This window comes from Panthera uncia (assembly GCF_023721935.1).
Source record: "Panthera uncia isolate 11264 chromosome E2 unlocalized genomic scaffold, Puncia_PCG_1.0 HiC_scaffold_20, whole genome shotgun sequence".
In the NCBI taxonomy this organism is placed as follows: Eukaryota; Metazoa; Chordata; class Mammalia; order Carnivora; family Felidae; genus Panthera; species Panthera uncia.
Genome location: NW_026057589.1, coordinates 13,853,148 through 13,875,721, shown reverse-complemented (window position 1 = coordinate 13,875,721; position 22,574 = coordinate 13,853,148). Strand labels below are relative to the sequence as shown.

At 58.4% G+C, this 22,574-nt stretch overlaps 3 protein-coding genes across 5 annotated transcripts in view; 1 reads left to right on the top strand and 2 right to left on the bottom strand.

The window, feature by feature from the left end:
• Positions 1–13,900, top strand: part of BCAR1 (BCAR1 scaffold protein, Cas family member) — a 38,393-nt gene extending 24,493 nt beyond the window's left edge. For 2 of the 3 annotated variants that reach the window (XM_049622620.1, XM_049622619.1), the window contains exons 3-8: positions 62–100; positions 5,804–5,965; positions 6,137–6,253; positions 7,421–8,518; positions 9,605–9,694; positions 12,884–13,900. In XM_049622620.1, coding sequence (XP_049478577.1) covers positions 62–100; positions 5,804–5,965; positions 6,137–6,253; positions 7,421–8,518; positions 9,605–9,694; positions 12,884–13,396 — 2,019 coding nt within the window. In that variant the 3' untranslated portion in view covers positions 13,397–13,900. The remainder of the gene's footprint in view (positions 1–61; positions 101–5,803; positions 5,966–6,136; positions 6,254–7,420; positions 8,519–9,604; positions 9,695–12,883) is intronic. The other variant, XM_049622621.1, reaches the window with a different exon arrangement.
• An 870-nt stretch (positions 13,901–14,770) lies between these two features.
• Positions 14,771–18,676, bottom strand: LOC125916666 (chymotrypsinogen B-like). Its single transcript, XM_049622998.1, has 7 exons — positions 18,625–18,676; positions 17,723–17,826; positions 17,559–17,638; positions 17,116–17,194; positions 16,506–16,686; positions 15,282–15,415; positions 14,771–14,932 (listed from the first exon to the last, which is right to left on the bottom strand). Exons 1-7 carry the CDS (start codon positions 18,674–18,676, stop codon positions 14,771–14,773), a joined length of 792 nt encoding a protein of 263 aa, XP_049478955.1.
• Positions 18,677–19,133: 457 nt separating this feature from the next.
• Positions 19,134–22,210, bottom strand: LOC125916431 (chymotrypsinogen 2). Its single transcript, XM_049622630.1, has 7 exons — positions 22,063–22,210; positions 21,301–21,404; positions 21,107–21,186; positions 20,686–20,764; positions 20,221–20,401; positions 20,001–20,134; positions 19,134–19,353 (listed from the first exon to the last, which is right to left on the bottom strand). The coding sequence occupies exons 1-7, from the start codon at positions 22,112–22,114 to the stop codon at positions 19,192–19,194; spliced, it is 792 nt and encodes a 263-aa protein (XP_049478587.1). The 5' UTR covers positions 22,115–22,210; the 3' UTR covers positions 19,134–19,191.
• Between the last annotated feature and the right edge of the window lie 364 nt (positions 22,211–22,574).

Sequence of the window (22,574 nt, the reverse complement as noted above, 5' to 3'; positions counted from 1 at the left end):
CTGGCAAGTTTTGCCCAGGCCCTGGTTTCTGGGCCCAACTGAGTATCCTTGGCGTCTCTAGGGCTCCAGCTGCACGTTTCGTCTGGGGCCAAGATGGGAGGTGAGTGTTTGGGGAATGTGTTCATCCGTCTACTAAAGGTGAACAGGTAACCCACAGAGAAGACATCCAAGCTGGCCTTGAATCATGAGGTAGCCTTCAGTGGACAAACCCCATTGGGAGGGTGTCACCAGCAAAGGATGCAGTCTGTCGAAGGCCTGGAAGTCTGGAAAGGGTGGGCAGGCGGGACTTGGCAGGTGAAGCCTGAGCAGCAGGCTGGGGACCAACCGCCAGGGGTGTGGTGCTCCTGAGGAACCAGATACCTGCCAGAGGGTGAAGGGTTTTGAGTAGAAGTGTCCTGCGCACTGCATGTTCTAGTGACATCATTCAGCCCGCAGAGTTCAGGGGACAGGGCCCGGTGGGGGTGGGGGACACCCAGGAGAGGGAGGGGTGTTGGGGGCGCTCAGTAAAACTGTTACGCGAGAGTGGCTGAAAGTGCACAGGAGTCGATTGGATACGAGACTTTGTCGTATGCCGTGGTTTGGATGTGAGCGGTGTCAGGCTGACAGCACCTCCGTGGGTATCAGGGGCCACACCTCAGTCCATCTCGTTCCACCATCCTCGACACGGGGCTTGGCATCTCATGGGCCAGGATGGTTGCCGCGTCAGCTCCATCCAGTGTGACTGCATCGCAGCCAGTGGGGAAAGGGGGAAGACAAGGGGAGAGGCCAGCCTCCTTGTGTCTGGGGCTCCCACGAACCCCCTGGGTGTGCGGGTCAGCCCCCTGGGTGAGCATGGAGCGCATCTGGCATTCCCGGCTCCACGGGCGCCCGGCCCCTTCTCTCCTGCGGCACGTTGGCGGGCAGCAGAGGGACCTGTTCGTGATGCTCCGACAGCGGGGAGGACACTACCGGGGGTGTTGCCAGAGTAGGGTCTCTCAGAGGTCACCTTGCACGCTGTTGCCAGGGGACGCGGGGTTGAGGGACAGGGCCCTGAGGGCGGCACCCTCCGCTCTACACAGGCCTGCCCGCACGCCCCGCCCCCAAGTCCGTCCGCCTGTGCGAAGGAGGAGGCTCTGCCCCACTGGCTGCTCTGGGCTGAGTGAGGAGCGGCCTCTTCTCCCCTGTGGCCTGTGTCCTTCTGTGTCCAAGTCCCTTGAAGATTCGGGGAGTGAAATTTCCAAGGCCCAGAAGGAGAGGAGGCCTCCCCCATATTGTTGAGGACAGAGTCGTGGCACCCGGCACTCTCTCCTCCATGCTGTTCTTCCCTCACAGCTCGCCCAGGAGGACCTTGAGAAACACACCCCTGCCAGCAGGGAGGGCCCCCAAAGCCAGCCCAGCCCCAGCTGCCGGGCTCACCCCTCTGCAGAGGGAGACCGCGGCAGGCAGTGTGCCCCGGAAGCCCTTAGGAGAAGCCGCTGGACTCTGAGGATCAGCCCCCCGAGACCCAGACCAGGCCTCGTGTTTGTGCCACGTCTACTCTAGAGCCACCTGTGTCTGGGGAGACGGTGGCTGAGTGGGCGCTCCCCTCATGGCACCGAGCCTCTGTCCTCAAAGCGTGTCCAGGGCTTTGGGAGCCCTGCCCGTTCTAGCTGGGCAGTAGTCAGCAGGGAGCGTCGCCCTGCCCCTGCCCACAGGGTGCAGCTTGGTAGCCAGGAGACCTGGCCAGAGGTCAGGCTGGCCAGCCGAGGGTGGAGCTCCATGGACATTGGCCACCAGGGAACCCTGGGTCACTGGCTCCCACTTCCTGCCCTCCCTGCTCCTTCAGCTGCCTGGCCAGAGATGGGCCGCTCCCAAGGTGCTTTAGGGAGAGGAACAGAGCCCTGCCAGGGAAACACCTGTCTTGTGGGGAGGTGGCAGGGAGCAGTGCCTGGCTGGTGAGCCTGAGGACAGGCCATAGTCTATCCCCCTGTATGCTCACACTCACTCACAGACACACACGCAGTCCCTCTCTTGGTCACTCTCGCTCGCTGTCTCTCTCTCTCTCTCTCTCTCTCTCTCTCTCTCTCACAGTCCCTCTCTTGGTCACGTGCTCGCGCGCTCTCTCTCTCTCTCTCTCTCTGTCTCACATACACACACACACACACACACACACACACACACACTTGGCACATCCCCTGGAGAGGCATGCCTTTTCCCCTGCCCGCTTCTCTCCCTGAATCTTTATGGACAAACTTGTCGTGGTGTCTGTGAGGTTGGGGCACACAAGCTGGAAGCCCCGTGGACCAGGAAGCAGCAGCAAGACCCCTGTACTGGGCTGTGGACTTGAACCCACATTTTGGCTGTGGTTTCTGGTTCCCTCCCTTGTGAAGGGCTTGTTCTCAGGTTCCATCTGGGCTCACTGGCTGCCCAGAGCCTGTGTCCCCAAGGGCCCTCATCTGGCTGGTGGCCTGGGAACAAGAGCCCTGTGTCCTGGGGCTTGGTGGCTCTCCTCTAAGAAGCCTCGTCTCCTCGCTTGGGCAGCCTCGGTTGCATCTGCTTTTATATTATGATCATGAAACGGTGCTTATGTGTTGTAGAAAACACACAATGTACGAAAAAGCGTGGAGAAGAGATTCCCCCGTCAAGAGGTGATCTCTGGGAATTTGGGCATATTTTGTCTAGCATATTCCCTATCTTGCAGAGATTTGTATGCAGACTTTTGCATTTTGAAATTGTAAGTTCCACAGTTATCAGAAGCATTTCCTTGGGTCCCTGAAGTGATTGTGATCGCCACGCCAGATTTTGCTGCGTCACCCCCTCCCCGGGGATGGATTCCAAGCAGTTTCAGATTGCACGTGTCTCTCTTAAAATGAGGCGATAAACGTCTTGGTGCGCGCTTCTTTGCCCACATTTCATGGTTCTGCTTTCATTAGCCTTGTGCTCCCCCTCAGAAGTTTGGGAAACTGAGCCTTCTGGTTCAGGGGTAGAGGTCAGGTAGGGGAGGAGGTAACCTGCCAGGACAGGGTAGAGTGGGCGGGGGGGTGGGGGTGGGCTTGGTATCCAGGAAGCTAGAAGGTGAGCGATGAGAACAGTGGCCAGGAGACACAAGAGGAAGAAGGGTCAGATGTCTGGACCCTCGGCCAGTGTGGCCTTTGTGGCTGGGGAGAGAAGTTGGGGCCACGGCACAGCATGAACATCCTCTGGGCTGGGACGTGGATGCCGAGGGCAGGAGCAGGTGGGGCCCGCAGAGAGGGAGGTGTTTTTGTGAGGTCACTTTTGGGGGAACACCTCTGGGTCAGGATCTGCAGCTGTGCTAAGGGGACAGCTGTGGCGCTGGGTCAGGCACTGGGGCAAATGCAGTTGAACTCAGCACCATTCCTCCTGGGGAGCCCAGGAGCTTGGAAGGGGACCTGCGCCCAGCATGTCCCTCACTCTCAGTGAGGGACCTGCTAGGTCCCACAGCACTCCTGCTCCAGAGGAAGAAGCTGGGGCTCAGACAGGAAGGGGCGTGCCAGAGCAGGAGCCAGTCTGGGTCACGTGGGGTGACATCCACTTTGCAAAAGGGGGAGACCAGCAGCCAAGCTGCCTGGAGAGTGACTGGGGCCCCGAGCAGGATGCGGCAGGTGATGGCGTCCTTTCCCATTGGATCTCCGGGGCCTTCTTTGGCTCCACGTCTCCCCCCTCTCTGCAGATGCCCTGATGGGGCTGCCCTGCCTAGCTCTGTGGTCTGTCTTTGTGGGTACTGTGCGTGTTTTCTCTGCGTCTGTGTTGGCCTCCTGCACTGCTGGCGTGTGCATGCGCAAGAGCACGTGGGTCTTGGGTCTGGGGTTCTGTGTCTCCTCCCGGGCTCTGGCTTTGTCAACCCACCCCCGGTGGCCTCAGGGTCCTGCTAATGGGGCCTCAGGTGCAGAGCAGGGCAGACTGTGATTAGCAGGCTCAGCAGCTCTCTGGAGAGTAGGTTTCCCTAACAAGCTTTTCCCCACCAGTGGCTGCCTTACAGTTTTTTTCTAGCAGAGAACATTTGCTGGCCAGGACAGCTGCTTACTGTCACCAGCTCAGCTGCAGGAGTGGCAAGCTGCCGATAGCCTGGGCCTGGGGTCCGGCCCCAGAGCCCTTCCGCCTGCCCTCCCTGCTCTCTCTACATTCAGGAGGCACCGTAGGGGCTTGCGGTGGGAGTGAGCGGGGTCCCCATCTGCCTTCTGGAGTCAGCAGGGCCTGGAGACGCTTTGGGCCTTGCCTCGAGGCCCTGCCAACCTGCCACGTCCCGCCAGCCCCCGCCAGCCCCGCCTGCCCTGTTGTTGGCAGGTTCTAGCGTCTAAAAATAGCTCTGGAGGAGACTCAAGTCTGGGGCTCAAGGAGGGAGATGAGTCTGGGGAGGGCCGCCAGCTCTACTCCCAGACACACTGGGGGTGGGGTGGGGTGGGGTGGGGTGGGTGGGGAATACCCCCGTGGAGGCGCTTCCACAGAGAGGCTGTGCTGCTGGGGAGGGGGCCAGAAGGATGCATCAGCAGGAGGCTCTGCCAAGCCCCAGGCTGATGAGAAAAGTGCCGGTGCCCACGCGGTGCCCACACTCCAGGGTTTGGGTATTCTGCTGCTCCTGGAGTACCTAGCGCTTGCGTGTGAAGCCTGTACCCTCCAGGATACACGGGCGTGTACAGCTGGCTGTCAGTGCCATGGGCACTGGGGGCCAGGCATGGTCTGCAGGGTTCTGGGGGGTATTGAGCCCGAGGGCCAGCCCTGATTCCCCTCCAGGGATGTGTGTGGGGAGGGCCTGAGTCAACTCTGTTCCAGACGTCCCCTTTGATTAGGGAACAAAAGGCCTTTCTGTCCCAGAGTGCTGAGCTGGGAGCCTTGTGGGGGAGGCGTGCCCTGAGCTGGGTTCCATCCTGCCAGCCCCTCCCACTGGGCCGCCTGCAGCCTGCATGGCCGGGGTGCTTGCCGGGAAAGAGGCTGGTGTGAAGGGCTCTCAGCAGTTTGCTGTCCTGAACGCCAGGCCAGGGAAGGGCACCAGAGAGGGGAACGTGTTGGCCCCTTCTGTGGGCCAACGACCCCTAATTAAGGTCTTCTCCTTTTCGGGTTAGTGGTGGCCTTGGCAGCCCGGTGGGCGTGGTGTATTGGAGCGCGGGGGTCTTGGCTGTAGTCTTGGCCACTCCCTCACACCCACACCCAACTTTGCAGAATAGTCCCAGAACTGGCCCTGATGGTCTGGGAGTCTTTGGTGGCCCAGCCCTCAGGAATCTCTCCAGCATATGCTCGGTTGATGAGGACGACAGGGGCACCACTTGCTGCTCTCCAGGCCACCACTTTCTGGGAGCCCCAGGCGCCAATAATTGGGACCTCCTGCAGGCCACCTCTGGGCCCAGCGAGAGGAGGGCACAGCCTGGCACTATCCTCTCTTCGTCCTGGAGCCAAGAAGCTGGTCCTGCAGTCGAGAGAGCCCCTTACTGGAAGCCTTTCTGAGGAGGGTGCAGCTAGGAGGTGTTGTGAGGCAGGGGCATCCCAGTCAAGCCCACTTGTATGCTCCTCTGGAACCTTCCAGGTCATCCACCTGTAGAGACTACTTGACATTTCCTGGCCAGAACCAGACGACTCTAAATAAACCCTGGGGGTTCTAGTGCTCCCCAAACACTTTGTGCTTTGAAGAAAGGGTAAAGGTAAAAGGAATGAGAAAACCTTGCCTCTGACTGGCCTCCCAGCCCACCTTTGGAAACCCCCTCACCCTCCCTGTGTACCTCACCCACCTCATGGGGGTGTAGAGTCTCCCCAAAGACCAGAGGATGGGTCCCAGAGGCTGGTTTCTAGGCTGGAGGTGACAGGGTGGTGACGGTTGGCTATCTGCCCCCAGGTGGTGGTACCCACCCGTGTGGGACAAGGCTATGTGTTCGAGGCCTCCCAGCCAGAGCAGGACGAGTATGACATCCCACGCCACCTGCTAGCCCCGGGGCCCCAGGACATCTACGACGTGCCCCCTGTTCGGGGGCTGCTTCCCAGCCAGTATGGCCAGGAGGTAGGTATTGGGGTAGGGGTCGGGGTGAGGGCCTCAGCCCAGCCCCACTCAGGGAGCCGTGCTTTCTCTGCCTTGGCCGGGGTGGTCCTAGGGGAGGAGCTGTGTGGTTTCTGCTCTTCCCATCCCCTCAGGTGGCCCTAGTACCCATATCACTGCACTTTTCTGTCTCAGGTATATGACACGCCCCCCATGGCTGTCAAGGGTCCTAATGGCCGGGATCCATCGCTGGATGTATATGATGTGCCCCCCAGTGTGGAGAAGGGCCTGCCATTGTCCAACCACCATGCCGTGAGTAGTCAGGGAATCCTGGGGCCTCATGGGCTGAGGCCTGATCTGTATAAAGAGTTTTGGGTGTGCCTGTTTTGTGGGGTGGGGACCCATGTTTGCAGGGATAGAGGCAACAAGAAACGTGACAACAGGCGCCAGCTCTGTCCCTTGCTCTGTGACGGAAGTAGAAACTGAGTGCTCCTTTGAGCTTCAGCTTACTTGTTGGCAAGAGGACCACTTGTGAGGTCTTCTTTAGCAGGTTCTTGAGAGGATCACACAGGATATTAGAAAGGTGACCACAGAATTTATCATTCAAAGCAAGACACTTTTTTTTTTTTAAACGTTTATTTATTTTTGAGGGAGACAGAGACAGAATGCGAGTGGGTTAGGAGTAGAGAGAGAGGGAGACACAGAATCCGAAGCAGGCTCCAGGCTCTGAGCTGTCAGTGCAGAACCCTCCACGGGGCTCGAACTCGCGAGCTGTGAGATCATGACCTGAGCCGAAGTCGGACGCTCAACCGACTGAGCCACCCAGGCACCCCAAAGCAAGACACTTCTAAGAGTGAAAGGGGGACTAGTAATTATGAGGGGCATCGGGCATAAACCAGGACCGTCCTGGGTAAACCAAGGTGTTGTCATCCTAAATGTAACACACATCTTCCTAGTTTCTGCCACAGAGTCGAGAATACATAAATGGTGGTGGTGGTGGTAGTGATGTTGAAGATGATGGTGGCGATGATGGTGAGGGTGATGTTGATGATGGGGTGAGGTGGTGGCGATGATGTGATGTAGCGGTTGTGGTGGTGATGATGGTGACGGTCATGGTGGCCGTGATGGTGGTGGCGGCGGTATGACCGCTGTTTTCTCACCAAGTATTTATACTTACACAGTGAATTAACTCATGTAATCCTCACAACAAACCTTTGAAAGAGTTCTCCCATTTTCTGGCTGAGCAGATAGGCACAGGGAAATTGAGTCACCTGCCTTACATCCCACAGCTAGTAAGCAGTGGAGCCAGGATTTTGAACTCAGGTCTGGCTCCAGAATTGGGCTCTTAGCCACAACCTGTGCGGACGAGAACCGTGACACGCGTGCGCACCTGTGCTGTGTCTGGATGTGTGACTGGGTGCTGATCCTCAGCTCCCGGAGGGGTTGGGCGGGCACCCTTGACCGCTCCTGTGCCCCCAGGTGTATGACGTTCCTCCGTCGGTGAGCAAGGATGTGCCTGACGGCCCACTGCTGCGTGAGGAGACCTATGACGTGCCCCCCGCCTTTGCCAAGGCCAAGCCCTTTGACCCAACCCGCCACCCGCTGGTCCTCGCCGCACCCCCTCCGGACTCGCTGCCGGCTGAGGATGTGTATGACGTGCCGCCCCCCGCTCCTGACCTCTATGACGTACCCCCTGGCTTGCGACGGCCCGGTCCCGGCACCCTCTATGACGTGCCCCGTGAGCGGCTTCTTCCTCCAGAGGCGTCCGATGGCGGCGCGGCTGATGACACCGTGTACGCGGTGCCGCCCCCGGCGGAGCGGGAGGCCCCTGCTGATGGCAAGCGCCTGTCGGCCTCCAGTACGGGCAGCACACGCAGCAGCCAGTCGGCCTCCTCCCTGGAGGCTGCGGTGCCGGGTCGTGAGCCCCTGGAGCTGGAGGCGGCTGTGGAGGCCCTGGCACGGCTGCAGCAGGGCGTGAGTGCCAGCGTGGCGCACCTCCTGGACCTGGCGGGCGGCATCCCCGCGTGTGGAGGCTGGCGTGGTGCCTCCGAGCCTCAGGAGCCGCCGGTGCAGGACCTGCGGGCCGCCGTGGCCGCCGCCCAGGGGGCTGTCCATGAGCTGCTGGAGTTTGCCCGCGGTGCCATAGGCAACGCTGCCCACACTTCTGACCGCACGCTGCACGCTAAGCTTGGCCGGCAGCTGCAGAAAATGGAGGATGTGTACCAGACGCTGGTGGCCCACGGTCAGGCCCTTGACGGTGGCCGGGGAGGCCCGGGGGCCGCTCCCGAAGACCTGGACCGCCTGGTGGCCTGCTCACGGGCTGTGCCCGAGGACGCCAAGCAGCTGGCCTCCTTCCTGCATGGCAATGCCTCGCTGCTCTTCAGACGGACCAAGGCCCCTGTCCCGGGGCCTGAGGGGGGCGGCTCCCTGCACCCCAACCCCATCGACAAGGCCAGCAGCATCCAGTCCCGGCCCCTGCCCTCACCTCCTAAGTTCACCTCCCAGGACTCACCAGATGGGCAGTATGAGAACAGTGAGGGGGGCTGGATGGAGGATTATGACTACGTCCATCTACAGGTAGGTGCCCGCCTTGCCCAGCGTCCCCAGAGGATTCCCTGGGGGAAGCCTTCTGGCCTCCTCCGGGCCCTAATTTTGCCACCCGTTATGGGGACCTTAATCCCCTCCACACGGAGGGCTTTTGTGGCCAAAAGAAAATTTGGGCCCCAGGAGGCTCAGTGAGTCCCTTCGCCCACTCTCTTTTTTTCATTTTTATTGTTAAAATGTTTTTATTTTTTATTTTAGAGACGGCGTGTGTAAGCAGGAGAGAGGGGCAGAGGGAGAGAGAGACAGAGGGAGAGAGAGACAGAGAGACAGAGGGAATCCCAAACAGGCTCCATACTCAGTGTGGAGCCTGACGTGGGGCTTGATCTCACAACCCTGGATCATGACCTGAGCTGAAATCAAGAGTCGGACACTCAACCGACTGAGCCAACGAGGCATCTTTGTGCCCACTCTCTTTGACCTTCTAGGCTATATGCCCCCTGCTCCATACCCATTCCTCTACCTACCTATTGCCCTTTGGATGGACCTGGCCGTGTCATCAGGGGTTCTGCAGTACCAGCCAGGGCTGGGCTTCTCCAGTGACCAGGGCAGGAAGTGCCTCTGTTCTGTCTCAAGAGATGGATTCTGAAGTATAAGCAAAGACAGAGATAGTTGCGGGTGTGGGGTAATAAGTAAAACAAGAAGATGGGAAGATGGGGTAGGGATAGGCCTCTGAGCAGAGACCTGGGTGCCAGCTGAGTGCCTTGGTAAGGAGCATTCCAGGTTGAGAGGCAGCAGGTGCCAAGGCCAGGTGGTCAGGGATGGATGAACAGGCCCCGTATGCCAAGGGGAGGGGTTTGAATGTGATTCCTGGTGTGGAAGCGGGGGCAGGGAGGATGACCTGGCCACACGCAGTGTACCCAGCCCTTTTCTGGGCTAGAGGAGGTGAAAGAGGCCGCAAGAGCTGCCTCCTGGGAAACTGTCCCCACTCTGAGTCTGATGGCTGCAGTGTGAGCCTGGGCCTGGCTCGCAGTGCCACCTGGTGGCTGGCTTCCCTGCCCTGTGCCCCGCCAGACCTGTGGGGGCTTGTGGCTCAGCCCGGTCCTTGTGTCTTGTCTCCAGGGGAAGGAAGAGTTTGAAAAGACCCAGAAGGAACTGCTGGAAAAAGGCAACATCATGCGGCAGGGGAAGGGCCAGCTAGAGCTGCAGCAGGTGAGGATCCCCAGGCTGGCCAGCTTCTCTCTGCTTGGGCCGCTCGTGGGCCAGTGAGCCAGCCAGGCCCCGCTCAACTGTGTGACTGTCTCCCCGTGTGTTTGTTGGATTCGTGTGTGATTTATTATGAGAGTAATCATGGTAGACCTTTTAGGGAGCACATACACAAAAGTGTAAGACAGGGAAAAGGCCCCAGAGGTACTGGTGGTGCAATGGGGCTGGTTTTAAGCCCCGCTCCTGCCCCTAGGGTGACCTCTGTCCATGTGTTTGAGATGATACTTTGTGAATAGTTACATCTCTTTTTATCCCAAGGTTTTTCCATGGCATCAAACCTTCCTTATAAATTGTTTTTAAAGGCCTCATAACATCTATTATTGTTGGCTGTTTACAGTGTACCCAGTTTCCCTGAGTATAATGATACTACTGTGCTTATCTGCAGACATAGAATTTTCTTCATACTTTGGATCATTTCCTGAGGGTGGGAAAGGGATTTTTTTTTTTTAAAGAAATAAGGAAGTTTTATCTGATTATGAAGATAATAAAAAACTGAAACATAGACTAGCACAAAATAAGCACAGAAACATCACCCATAAAGTTGTCCTCGCTCCACCCCTCCACCTCCCACCCATTCCCCCACCCCCCACCGGTCAGGGGGAAGGATGGTGTAGGTGAGAGCCGGCTCCATCCTGAGACCCACAAAGCCACAGTTTCCCCAGCTGTGAAGTGGGGATCATAGTTACATCCATCTCAAGGTAATTGTAAGGAGTGAGTAAAGAATGTATAATTCTTAGGAAGTGCCTGGCCCATATAATGTACTCAGTAAAGGAACCAAAGGGAAGTTATTAGGTATCTCTCTATCCATCCATCATCTGTCTGTCTGCCTAATAATATACGGAATCTCCACTGATCAGAGAAATGAACATGTACTTTATCTTTCTCTGGACCCTTCCAGCATTTATTTATCCAGTCCCTTGTTGGTGGACATGTCAGTTATTCCCAGAATTACTGCTGTAAACGGTGCTGAGCTGAATATAAATCTCTTCATGTAACTGCTTGATCATTTAGAGAAATTACTAGAAGCTAGAATAAGAGATAGGAGTATAGATGAAAAACTCTAAAGGTCTAGAGCTCTTAGGCCGGAGCATAAAGCACAAGTGTAATATGGCGGGTAAAATGTATGGACATGGGTGTTGATTGCTCTGTTTCCACATCAGTGAAAGATCTGGAAACCCCCACCCCAAATATCTAATATTGGAATATTGGTTGATTAAATAAAATATAAACATTCATACAGTAGAACAGTATGTAGCTATTAAGAATTGTCAGAAAACAGGAAAGACCCTGCAGAGTTCAAACTAAAAATGAGTGTGTTTCTCGCTGGATATGAGAGCCGAGTGGTGAGTTTCACCAGGTTGCTGCCTGAGGAGGAAAGTACGAGTGTTTCAGATATTAGGACAGGGCAGTTCCAGTGTGGTTTAGCCAATTAAGCCTTGAAATCTTGGATAAAATAGAAGTTGTCTTTCCCTGAATCTGTGCACAGCTGGTCACAGCCGCTTAGTCCCCTGGGCAGAACCAGCGCTGGTAAGGACACGTCAGTCCACGCTGATAACTCCCAAGGCAGAGGCTGCCCGTTGTAGAAGTTTCCCTTTCCCTCCGCCTGTCATGACTGACACGAAGCACGTGACCTACTGTTAGGTGCTAACAGTAGAATATAAAATACTATATATTCGGTTGAATCTTGCACAACAGGGGTTTGAACTGCATGGATCCGCTTACACCTGGATTTATTTCAATAAACATATTGGAAAAGTATTTTGGAGACTTAAAACAATTTGAAAAAACTTGCAGATGAACCACATAGCCTAGAAATACTGAAAAAATTATTATTGTAAGAATACAGTATATAATACATGTAACTTGTAAAATACATGTTAATCAACTAGTTTTGTTCTTGGTAATGCTTCCAGTCAACAGTAGGCTATTAGTGAGTAGTTAAGTTTTTGAGAAATCAGAAGTTACTTGCACATTTTCGATTGCATAGTGAGTTGGTGCCCATAAACCCCATGTGCTTGAGTCACATGTACTGTGTTTCCAGTCTACCAATTAAAAAGGAAATAGGAAATAAAAATAAGAAAATAAAAAGGAAATAGGAATATTCATGTTTAAAGGAAAACATCTTGAAGAATAGTCACCAGTTTTTTATGTGAATTTTGTTTTCTGAAGTTTTACACATACCATGACCTACCTTTTTTCTTTTCTTTTTTTTTTTTAAGTAATCTCTACACCCAATGTGGGACTCGAACTTATAACCCCGAGATCAAGAGTCGCATGTCCTAGCAGCTAAGCCAGCCAGCGCTTTCTTTTTTTGTTTAAAGTTTTTATTGTGGGAAATTGAATATATTTATAAAATTAAAGAAGACAGTCCCGATACCATTCACCCAGCCCTAATCCCTCAGCACAATAGCCAACCTGGTTATCTAGCACCCCTTCCCCCCAATTTATTTTGGAGACATTATATCATATCATCTGTAAATACGTTAATGTTTGGTTGTAAAAAATAATTTATAGGGGCATCTGGTTGGCTCAATTGGTTAAGCGTCCAACTCTTGATCTTGACTCAGGTCATGATCTCAGGGTCATGGGATCGAGCCCCGTGTCACAGAAAGATAATTTACCAGAATTGTACTTTATCAGAGGTTATTTCTGGGCGCGTGGGTTTCCAGGTGACACCTTTTTTTTTTCTGCTTAATGTATTTGAATCTTTTTACAACGTATATGTTAAGGACAAAATGTGTGTGAGTGTGTGTGTGTGTGTGTGTGTGTGTGTGTGTGTGTGTGTGTTTGTTTTTAACTCATTTTGAAGTACGTATAGATTCGTAGGAGGTTGCAGAGAGAGTACAGAACAGTCCTGTGTGCCCTTCACCCAGTGTCCCCCAAGGATTGTGTCCTAAGGCAGCAGGGAACAGCACCCACACCAACAGACTGGCGTCCCCAAACGCTACAACTGCTCATTTGTTCTCCGTTTCTATCCTTTTGTCATTTCATAACTGTTCTATAAATGGAATCCTACCTTTCTGAGATGGGCAGAAGCTCCTTGGAGAGGACCCGTGCTCGGCCTGTAGCGCAGAGATAGCGGGTTTCCTTTGTGCGTGTGGCTGCGATGCTCACTGTGCTCTCCCTCTGCCCCAGCTGAAGCAGTTCGAGCGACTGGAGCAGGAGGTGTCGCGGCCCATCGACCACGACCTGGCCAACTGGACGGCAGCCCAGCCCCTGGCCCCAGGGCGGCCGGGCGGCCTGGGGCCCTCGGACCGGCAGCTGCTGCTCTTTTACCTGGAACAGTGCGAGGCAAACCTGACCACCCTGACCAACGCCGTGGACGCCTTCTTCACCGCCGTGGCCACCAACCAGCCGCCCAAGATTTTCGTGGCGCACAGCAAGTTCGTCATCCTCAGCGCCCACAAGCTGGTGTTCATCGGGGACACGCTGTCACGGCAGGCCAAGGCGGCCGACGTGCGCAGCCAGGTGACCCACTACAGCAACCTGCTGTGTGACCTCCTGCGTGGCATCGTCGCCACCACCAAGGCTGCCGCCCTGCAGTACCCGTCACCCGCCGCCGCCCAGGACATGGTGGACCGGGTCAAGGAGCTGGGGCACAGCACCCAGCAGTTCCGCCGGGTCTTGGGCCAGCTGGCCGCCGCCTGAGAGCACGGGACCAGAGAGGTGGGGGTCAGGGGAGGAGGGCGGCACCCGCCCTGAGAGAGTCGCCATGCTGCAGGCGCGGGGACAGGCACCCCAGCTCTGCCCGGGCCTGGTGCCCCAGACTGTCCAGGGGTTTGTACATATTTATGATGGGGCAGGATATGGGACGGGGCCTCCTCGGAGGAGCCCAAGCAGAGCTGGACCCCCCGGGAGCCGAGCCTGAGGAGGGAGCTGGTGGTCTTCCCTGAGTACCCTGGGGGCCAGGCCAGCCGCACAGGCCCCCCCACCCACATGGCCTCAGACGACCCCTTGAGCTCCCTTGAGCTGACCCTCGACCCACAGGAGTGCCATGTTCCCCCGACAGTGCAAGCGCCACTGTAACCAGGAGAAGAACCCAAACACTATTTTTCATTATTGATTTTCCAATCATTTGACTAATAGTCTACATTTAAATAAAAGTTTAAAAATGAAAAGCGGCCTCTGGTGTGAGAGGCAGGAGGGCCCCTGGGTGTGCGCAGGTGTGTCCTTGATCTCAGATGCCGCAGGGGAGGAGCAGCCGATGGAGCGGATTTGTGGTGATGCCATGGGCAGTTCTCTCTCGGGAGGATAAAGAAAAAGTGGGTCCCTTCAAGAGGAAACCAAGGCCCCGGGAAACAGGGCTGGGCTAGGGGCGTGAGCCCAGGGGTCTTCTGCAAGGTGTGCCAATGGTCCTGAGACCTGGGGAGCTGGGGCTGCTGGAGAGAAGCTCTCTGACACCAGCGCTGGAGGCTGGAGAGGCTCGGTGAGTGTGGAGCCCGCGGTGAGGTCCCACGGCCCCCGGCCAGAGCGAGGGCCAGCGTGGGGTCCAAGGCAGCTCCGGGACAAGGTGGGCTTTACTGTGGCACAGAATTGGTCGAGGGCACCGCTGGGGGATTCCACATAAACTCGTTTTCACAGACCTCACCTAGAACTTTGCTCTTAGAAGCTCATAGTATCAGCTTGTGGAACTTCTTCCCAAGTGTCTATTTTGAAATACACATAGACTTGGCCTCCAAGTTGGGGTGTGGGGGCCCAGAGGGCCTTTGCCCTGGGTCCACGTGTGGCCTCCCCAGCCTTTCCGAGTATGTCTGGCACCCCAGGTGAGACAAGAGCCCAGGGATTCAGGGAGTGCTGCTCCTAGCTCTGACTGTTCTGCATGTGAACTTGGGCCTCAGTCTCCCCATCTCTGTGAGGAAAGGGTAGAGTCTGTCAGCCCTCTTGGACTCCACAGAGGGGACCCCAGTGAAGACAGCCAGCCTCCCACCGCTCAGCACGCTGGCGAGGACACAGAAGTGAAGAGGCACGCAGTTGCTCTAGGGTTTTATTTGGGTTTTGCGGAAGTGGGGGTGGGGCAGGGGTTCAATTGGCCTCCAGAACCCCAAGAACCCAGGAAATAAACTTTGTGACACGGGTGTACACCCCCGGTGAGAATGGGTTACACCAGTCGCTGCCCCAGGACACGATGCCCACCAGGGTCCAGGCTCCGTCCTTCTGGCAGACCAGGGGGCCGCCAGAGTCGCCCTGCAGGAGGAGAAAGGACCTGTTTACAAGCCTGAAGCGGGGTGCCGGGGCCCCGGTGTGCGCCCTGACCTGCCCCCGCGCAGGTTCTGTGCAGACAAATGACAAGTGTGGGGGCAGAGACCGGGCAGGAGGCTCTCCGGTCTGGGCCACGTGGCAGGCCCAGCTCTGTCGCCTACTCCTGGTGGGCCTGGGGCACGGGGCTGACACTCTCCCCCGGCTGGCTGGCGTGGGGGCCCCCAGCGCCACGGCCGCCCGGAGGGGTGGAGCCGACGCGGCAGAAAGGAGCAGCCCCCTGGCCCGAGCAGGGGCGGGGCGGGGGCGGGGCCGGCGGGGCGGGGCCATGCCTTACCATGCAGGACGAGACGCCGCTGGCCCCGGCGCAGATCATCACGTCCGTGATCTTGCTGCCCCAGAACTTCTTGCAGTCGGCGTTGGACAGGAGGGGCAGGGCCGCCTGCTGCAGCTTGTCGGGGGTCTTGTTGGCTGGAGGGACACAGGGGGCGGGGGCGGGCGGGGGAGCGGAGGTCAGGAGCCCTCACCCAGCCGGCCCACCCCGGGGTGGAGGAGACCCTGCCTGCCCCCTGCCTGCTCCCAGTCCTTCCCCATCACCATGACCTCGGAAACGGAGCTCCCCACCTTCCCTCAGACCTAACAGTCAGTTCCTGCGGGACCCCTTCCTCTCCCATTCCACACCAGGCAGTGGTGACATGGCTTCCAGCACAGCTGTTCACGCGAGCCCTGCCCTGGCAGCCCGTGTGGTGGGCGGGGGGCACTGCCTCCCCTCCGGGGAAGGGGGCTGACGTCCTTTTCACGGGGCCCCTGCTGGGGACCCGCCGCTCTGGGTGGCAGATGGGGGAGCACCGTCCTCCTGCTGCCCTTTCCTGGCCGCCTCCGTCCCGGTCAAGGACCAGAGGGTGAGCCGGGGCCTGGGCAGGAGCACCCGGGACTCTGGAGGAAGATCGTCAGCGGAGGGAGCAGCCGGGGGAGGGGAGACCCAGCCGGACTCTCAGGGCCCCGAACCACAGCCGGACATCTGACTCCCGGCCCAGACTTCACGGCGAGCTTGACACAAGCGCCCGCCTCAAGTCTGGAGAGGAGTCCAGGCTGGAAACCCGACCGTGGGGACCTCGTTGCAACGTAGTGAGAGTGCCACCTGCTGGTACTTGGGCGTTTCTTCAGCAACTTCGTCTTCAAGTGTGCAGTATTTAAGCTCATCTTTATTCTTTGATTCTTTCATTAAGAGGGTTTTAAGTAAAGAAACGGAAAGGAGGGCCTGAAGGGCTCAGTCAGTTAAGCATCCCCTTCAGCTCAGGTCATGATCTCACGGTTCATGGGTTTGAGCCCCACATCGGGCTCTGTGCTGACAGCTCAGAGCCTGGGCCTGCTAAGGATTCTGTGTCTCCCTCGCTCTCTGCCCCTCCCCCACTCATCCTCTGTCTCAAAAATAAACATTTTTAAAAATGCTTAAAAAGAAAAAATGAAAGATATATGACTTGGAATTTATGTGCTTGGAATTTAGACCATAAAAGCCGAATGAGTCTCCCTTCTGAAAAGCCCCTGCAAGGACACTCACAGTTATACCGGGTCTTGCCCCAGCCGGTGGTGGCGCAGAGGGAGCCGGCAGGGAAGCTGGTGTTGGCACTGGGTAGGCAGACGGGGGATGCGGTTGTCGAGAGGAGGGCCGGTGTGGCCAGCTTCAGCAGGGCGATGTCGTTGCGGCCTGAAACCTGGTCCCACAGTGGGTATTCAAACACCTGTGGAGACACCATGGGGGCTGGGCAGTCCTCACAGGAGGATGGCCGATCTCATGGACGGGAGGGACCTCAGGCCAGGAGAGGGCTCAGTGCCAAGGGGCCCTTGTTGAGAGCGAACACAGATGGGGCCGCACGGACAAAATCTCTGGAAACTGGTGGGAAAATGGCCCTTGACACGTTGGTGATATTTAGTTTTTTCTATTTTTGTGCTTTTCTACAATGAGCCAAACTTCAGTGTTTGAATAGGAGTCTTCTTACTTGGGAAAGAAGGGAAGAAGGCTTTGGTGGGTGAGGACTGAGCCGACTGGCTGGGGTCCTCTTTGCCCACACACCCTGCCCGCCACGGTCCTCACCCATCCCTGGCGCCCAGGGGCAGCCCTGCCATGGCCTTACCGCCCCACCCTCCTCAGCCGGCCTGCCTGGCGGTACCTCAGTGATCCTCAACACCTGGACAGCCTCCTCGTCAGAGCCGTGATCAGACACCCCAGCCACCACACGGTGGCTCTTCCTGGAGAGAGAGGAGGCAGCAGAGGGTACCCAGGTGAGGGAAGACCTTTCTGGGCCCCTCACTCCCACGGGGGCCTCTGGGCCTCAGTTGCCCCGTCTGTAAGGTGGAGGCACAGGACTAGACCAGCTCTCGTGGAACAGGCTGGGGCCTGAGGTGGTGGGGGGCATGAGGGTGGGGATTTTCTCCAGGGGGGAGGGCGGATAGCAGCAGCTTTGTCCCCACCTGCCATCTGTCTCAGACCCTTCCTGCCAGGCTTCATTCCCTGGAAGCCTAGTGGGTGGCTGGGCAGGGGTGGGAAAGGGCAAGGAGTGACCGTCATTCCCTGACAGCCAGGGCGTCCCCACTGCCCCCACGCAGGCCTCACCTGACCCTGCAGTGGGCAGCAGTGACGACCCAGTGCTGGCTGATGAGGGAGCCCCCGCAGAAGTGGAAGCCAGAGCGAGTCTGGGGAGAGAGGTGAGACAGTCAGCTCCCCCTCACGCCTGACCCCTCCCCGTCTAACCCACCTCTCCTCAGCTTCCCTCTCACCTGCAGGGACACCTGCCAGGGCCAGGAGCTGGGGACCGCATCCTCTCCATTGACGATCCGGGACAGGCCACTCAGCTCAGGGTGGATGGCAGGGACCCCACAGCCTGGGGGCAGGGACATGGCAGCCGGTCAGCGGATGGTGTCCCAAGGGGGCCAGGGATAGAGCCTGGCACTTCCAGGCCTCTGGAACCTAGGTGGCAACCTAGCACCCAGAGCTTTGGCCAGTGCAGGGTAGCCGGCCCCTTGTCACCCAGCCAGCAGCTGCCCCAGGTGTCCTTGTGGAGGGTCCTTGAGGCTGAGGGCATCTGGAGTTGGGCGGGGCCTGGAGCCCGAAGGCTGGGTGTCCACTGTGTGTCCTGAGAGGAGCGTCCCTCCCCTGCTGACCCCAGAGTCCCGGGGCGTGGGGGCCGGGATGTCCTGCTGGAGTCGCTGTTGTTCTCAGGGCCCCTGGGTCTGCAGCAGGGGCAGGCTGGGGTCAGAGAGTTACCCTGCTCAGGGCAGCATAGACCCGAGAGGCTGCCCACCTCCAGAGGACCGGGGGGCGGGGCCAAAGGGATGGGCGTGGGAGACATTCTCGAGGCAGAGCTCCTAGGGCTCGGGGGCAGGTGTGGAGGAGCCCGGACGAACCCCGGCTTTTGAGCGGGTGGACAAGGCCAAAACGAGGCAGGTCCAACCAGTCCAGTTGAGTCTGAGGGGCCCGACGGACCTCCAGGGGGAGGAGGAGTGGGGAGCCGAGGAGAGGCGCCCAGAGAGGCTGAGAGGGGTGGGCGGGGGCCCGGCCCCCGCGGGCGGTTAGACGTGTGGGGACTTGGTCCTCCGGTTCCCAGCTTCTGGCGGTGGGGGCCGGGGAGTGGGAGAGGCTTGGTCCGGGGCTGCTGGGCCCACCGGAACCTTGCACTCACCAGAACTGCTGCCAAAGAGGAGGAAGCCAAGGACAACCGGGAGAAGGGCCATGGTGTTCCACTCAGGAGGTGGGATGGGGTCTGCCCGAAGGACCCCCGTTATATTCCCCTGGCCCACCAATTGCAACGCGCCTCGCCATCCCTCCCTTATCGTGAGTCCTTGGGTTCAGAAGCACCTGGCTCCTGCCCGGGCCTGGGAAAGAGTCGGCCCCGGGGGGCTGCTCCTGGGAAGTTTCCCTGGGACCACAGGTGTGTGCAGCCAGCAGCAGGGCTCATCCCCCCTGCGGCCCGCTCCCTGCCCACCCCCCGGGCTGCTGTGCCTGCCGGGCGGGGGGGCCCAGATCTCACATCATCTACCTGCGCCCTTCCTGGCCACTCTCTGGGGAGGAAGACTAAAGGGGGGCCTCTCTGGGGACCCTCTGGTACCTGACCCAGTGAAGACCCAAGTTCGGGAGAAGGAGGACTCAGAGGCCCCAACACAGGAGACACCATCATCAGTGTGTCTTTTATTGGTTTATTGACTCTGTGGGAGCAGGTCAGCAGGGAGGTCACGGTGGGGCCGATGGCTCAGTTGGCTTCCAGGATCTGCTGTACCCAGGGCATGAGCTTGGTGACGCGGGCGTACACGCCGGGCCTAGAGGTGGAGCAGGTGTTGCTGCCCCAGGACACGATGCCCACCAGGGTCCAGGCTCCATCCTTCTGGCAGACCAGGGGGCCACCAGAGTCGCCCTGCAGGAGGAGAGAGAAAGCGGCTTGGATCTGGCCACCAGGTGGCCTGGGCCAGGGACCCCTGGACATTGTTCCAGAGACCATTCCGGGGCCTCACGGCCAGTAGACGCCCGGCACGTGCATATTGGAGGGATTATGAAAGAAGCTTCAGTAGCTCCGTCTGTGATCTGTGCCCCTGAATGTCTGGGCCATCAGCTGGGGTCCTATAATAGAGGCCCGATAAAGCTGGTTTGCTTGACAGGAAGGAAGCATGGGTGGTGCTGGCCTGGCTATGGAGCCACCGCGAGGGAGGGAGGGCTGCCCGATTCCTTCCAGAGCCCTCTGGGCCACTACATTCTGCTGCCCAGGTTGTACACTGCACTAATCCAGGGGATGGCATTTGTTCAGACATTGATGATGTCAATGGAATTTTGCAATATGGCAGTTTCGAGACCAGAGGCCCTTGCTCTGCATCCCTCTGTTGAGATCATCAGTTTTTACAACTGCTCAGGCAGGAATTCCAGAAAGAGCATGTCAAGCCTTCAAAAGGGGCCCTATGTGTTATTTCCATCTCCTCTCTCTGGCCAAGCCCCTTGGCCTGGGCTTTGGCCTGAATCCGCCCCATGCTGGGAGGGAAGGGGGTGCTGGGTGAGTCCAGTAGACCATACCATGCAGGAGGAAACGCCGCTAGCCCCAGCGCAGACCATGAGATTGGTGATCTTGCTGCCCCAGAACTTCTGGCATTCGGTGTTGGACAGGAGGGGCAGGGCCGCCTGCTGCAGCCTGTCAGGGGTTTGGGCGTCTAGAAGGGCAGGGCGGGGGGTCAGCACCTGCAGGTGCCCGCTCGGCAGCCCCCACCTCCCACCCGCCCGGCTAGAGGTCACTCACTGGTGTGTTTGGTCAGGCCCCAGCCCGTGGTTGCACACAGGGTCCCAGCGGGAAAGTTGTCATTGGCATTGGGCAGGCACACGGGGGACACAGTCTGGGAGAGGCGGGCAGGCGTGGCCAGCTTCAGCAGGGTAATGTCATTGTTGATGGTGAACATGTTGAACTTGGGGTTCTTGAAAACCTATGGGGAGGGCAGAGGCTGACACAGAGCTGAACCAGGGTCCCAGGCTCCCCCAAATCACCTCAGTGCTTCTCTCTGGACAATGGCCTGTTCAACTTGGCAGGCCTTTCTGTGGCCCCAGGAGCCTGAGGCCGGGCCCAGGACCGAAGTGCAGACCTCGAACGCCCTGCTTTCTGCTCTGCCCCCTCATGGTGGACCACTGGGGAGGTCGAGAGCAGCGGGGGGTTTTCAGGGCTGCACACTCCGGAGGGCCCGCCGCACCTGGCCTCCGGGGGCCACCATACCTTGGCAATCTTCAGCACCTGGATGTCCTCAGCATCTGAGCCCTGGTCAAACTCCCCGGCCACGACCTGGTGGGTGGTTCTGGAGAGGGCCAGAGAAAGGAGGGGGTTCCTGCCGTGAGGTGCTGGGGCCGTGCAGGGGTGCCGGGTGCATACGTGTGCGCATATACCTTTGTGCATCTGCTCAAAGTTGTTGATCACAGAGACGGGAGCTCAAAATCTCAATAATTGCCCCCGAAACAAACTGCCCTAGAGCCTGCTGTGTGTGTGTTTCCTTCCCAGTAGCCTTTGGGAGACCCGCAGGACTTGGGTTTTCGACACAGTCCAAATAAGGAAACTGAGGAACGAGGAGTTAAAGGTCTGGCCCTCACCGCCAGGAGTCTTCCCCCCACCAAGGGGTTTCCTGGGGACCCTGGGCCCTCACCTGACACCACAGTGGGCAGCAGTGACCACCCAGTCCTCGCTGATGAGGGAGCCCCCGCAGAAGTGGAAGCCGGTGCTGTCCTGGAGGAAGATGGAGAGGTCAGTGCTGGCTGGACACCAGCAGCCCCCAGCCTGACCCCAGCTGGCCCAATACCCCAGTGTGTCCCCCACTCGTGCGCAGAAATCCCCCCTCACCTGCAGGGACACCTGCCAGGGCCAGGAGCCCGGGACAGCGTCCTCGCCATTGACGATCCTGGACAGGCCACTCAGCACAGGTTGGATGGCGGGGACCCCGCAGCCTGAGGGTGGGGGTATGAGGTGAGGGATGGAGGCCAAGGGCGTCCCGGAAACCCCCCAGGGACAACTCAACCTGACTTGCGCTTCAGCCCAGACAAGCCCAACAGGCTGGCGGGGAGGTGGTGGCCGTACTCAAGCACGGGCCGGAGGCTGGGCTCTGTGGGTTTGAACCCAGCCCCATCGCTGCCTCGCTTTACCATTCAGAAAAGCGTGAGCAAGCAAGGCAGGAACTTGCTGTGTTCCTGGCACATAGGAAGCACCAAGTGAACACAAGCTGTCAAGTGCTGGGCTCACGGGCCCCAAGGCGCCCACACCTGCCTGCTCACCATCTGAGTCTGTTGGGGAGCCACTAGCTGTTCAGAGTTTTTGCTGCCTCCGGACCCGTCCTCCCGAGCCCTTGCACTGGGCGTGAGGCCTCAGTCAGCCCCAGGAAGGCCCACCTCCCCCTGGGGGCCTCACACTGACTGGTCTGGCCCAGTCCTCCCAGCATCCCCATTGTGGCGATGGGGCCGGTGAGGCTCAGAGCGGGAGAGAGACCCACTGGGGTCACACCACAGTGCTCGACCGAACTGGGAGCAGGGACCCAGCTGCCCCTTCTGGTCTCGGGGTCTGGAGGGCAGTGGAAACATCCCTCCTGGCCTCTGCTTGCCCCGAACTTACCGAAGGCTGTGCCCAGGAGGGCGCAGCAGGAGAGGAGCCAGAGGAAGGCCATGGTGCCGTGGTCAAGGAGACATAGGGTCCCTGCCTTGGGAGCTCCCCATTATATCCCTGTGCACCAGGCTGTTATCGGAAAACCTTGAGGTGACAATCCCTTTCCTGGGCGTGTGCCCGAGTAGGCAGGATGTGCCAGAGCAGGCCTGGCATCAGGGCCTGGGATGGCAGCAGCTGCGGCCCATGGTTGAGCTTGGGTCTGGGTCAAGGGCGAAGGTGGGACCAAACAAGGTGGCCCTCGACCCACAGCCACAGGGAAGGGCTCAGGAAGCTTGGGCTTCCTCTTCTAGGCCCTGTTTCATGAGGGCCAGGGCCAGGCCTGGCAGGGTTTGAGCCCCAGCCTATTGTCTCATAGGCTGGAGAAACTTGGACAAGTAATTTATCTGGTCTGTTAGTTATTCAAAACCCCTGGGCAGGGGCTCTGGGGTGGCTCGGTCAGTTGAGCATCCGACTGTTGATTT

Excerpts from the sequence above, each read along its gene's own strand:
- LOC125916666 (XM_049622998.1), bottom strand. The coding sequence starts at position 18,676 with ATGGCCCTTCTCCCGGTTGTCCTTGGCTTCCTCCTCTTTGGCAGCAGT. Across the intron at positions 16,687-17,115 it reads AGGTGTTGAGGATCACTGAG|GTGTTTGAATACCCACTGTG; the intron begins GTACCGCCAGGC and ends GTGTCTCCACAG. Across the intron at positions 14,933-15,281 it reads GCGGCGTCTCGTCCTGCATG|GGCGACTCTGGCGGCCCCCT; the intron begins GTAAGGCATGGC and ends CTCCTCCTGCAG.
- LOC125916431 (XM_049622630.1), bottom strand. The coding sequence starts at position 22,114 with ATGGCCTTCCTCTGGCTCCTCTCCTGCTGCGCCCTCCTGGGCACAGCC. Across the intron at positions 21,187-21,300 it reads CCTGGCAGGTGTCCCTGCAG|GACAGCACCGGCTTCCACTT; the intron begins GTGAGGGGGGAT and ends ATCTTCCTCCAG. Across the intron at positions 20,765-21,106 it reads GCTGCCCACTGTGGTGTCAG|AACCACCCACCAGGTCGTGG; the intron begins GTGAGGGCCCAG and ends GGCCCTCTCCAG.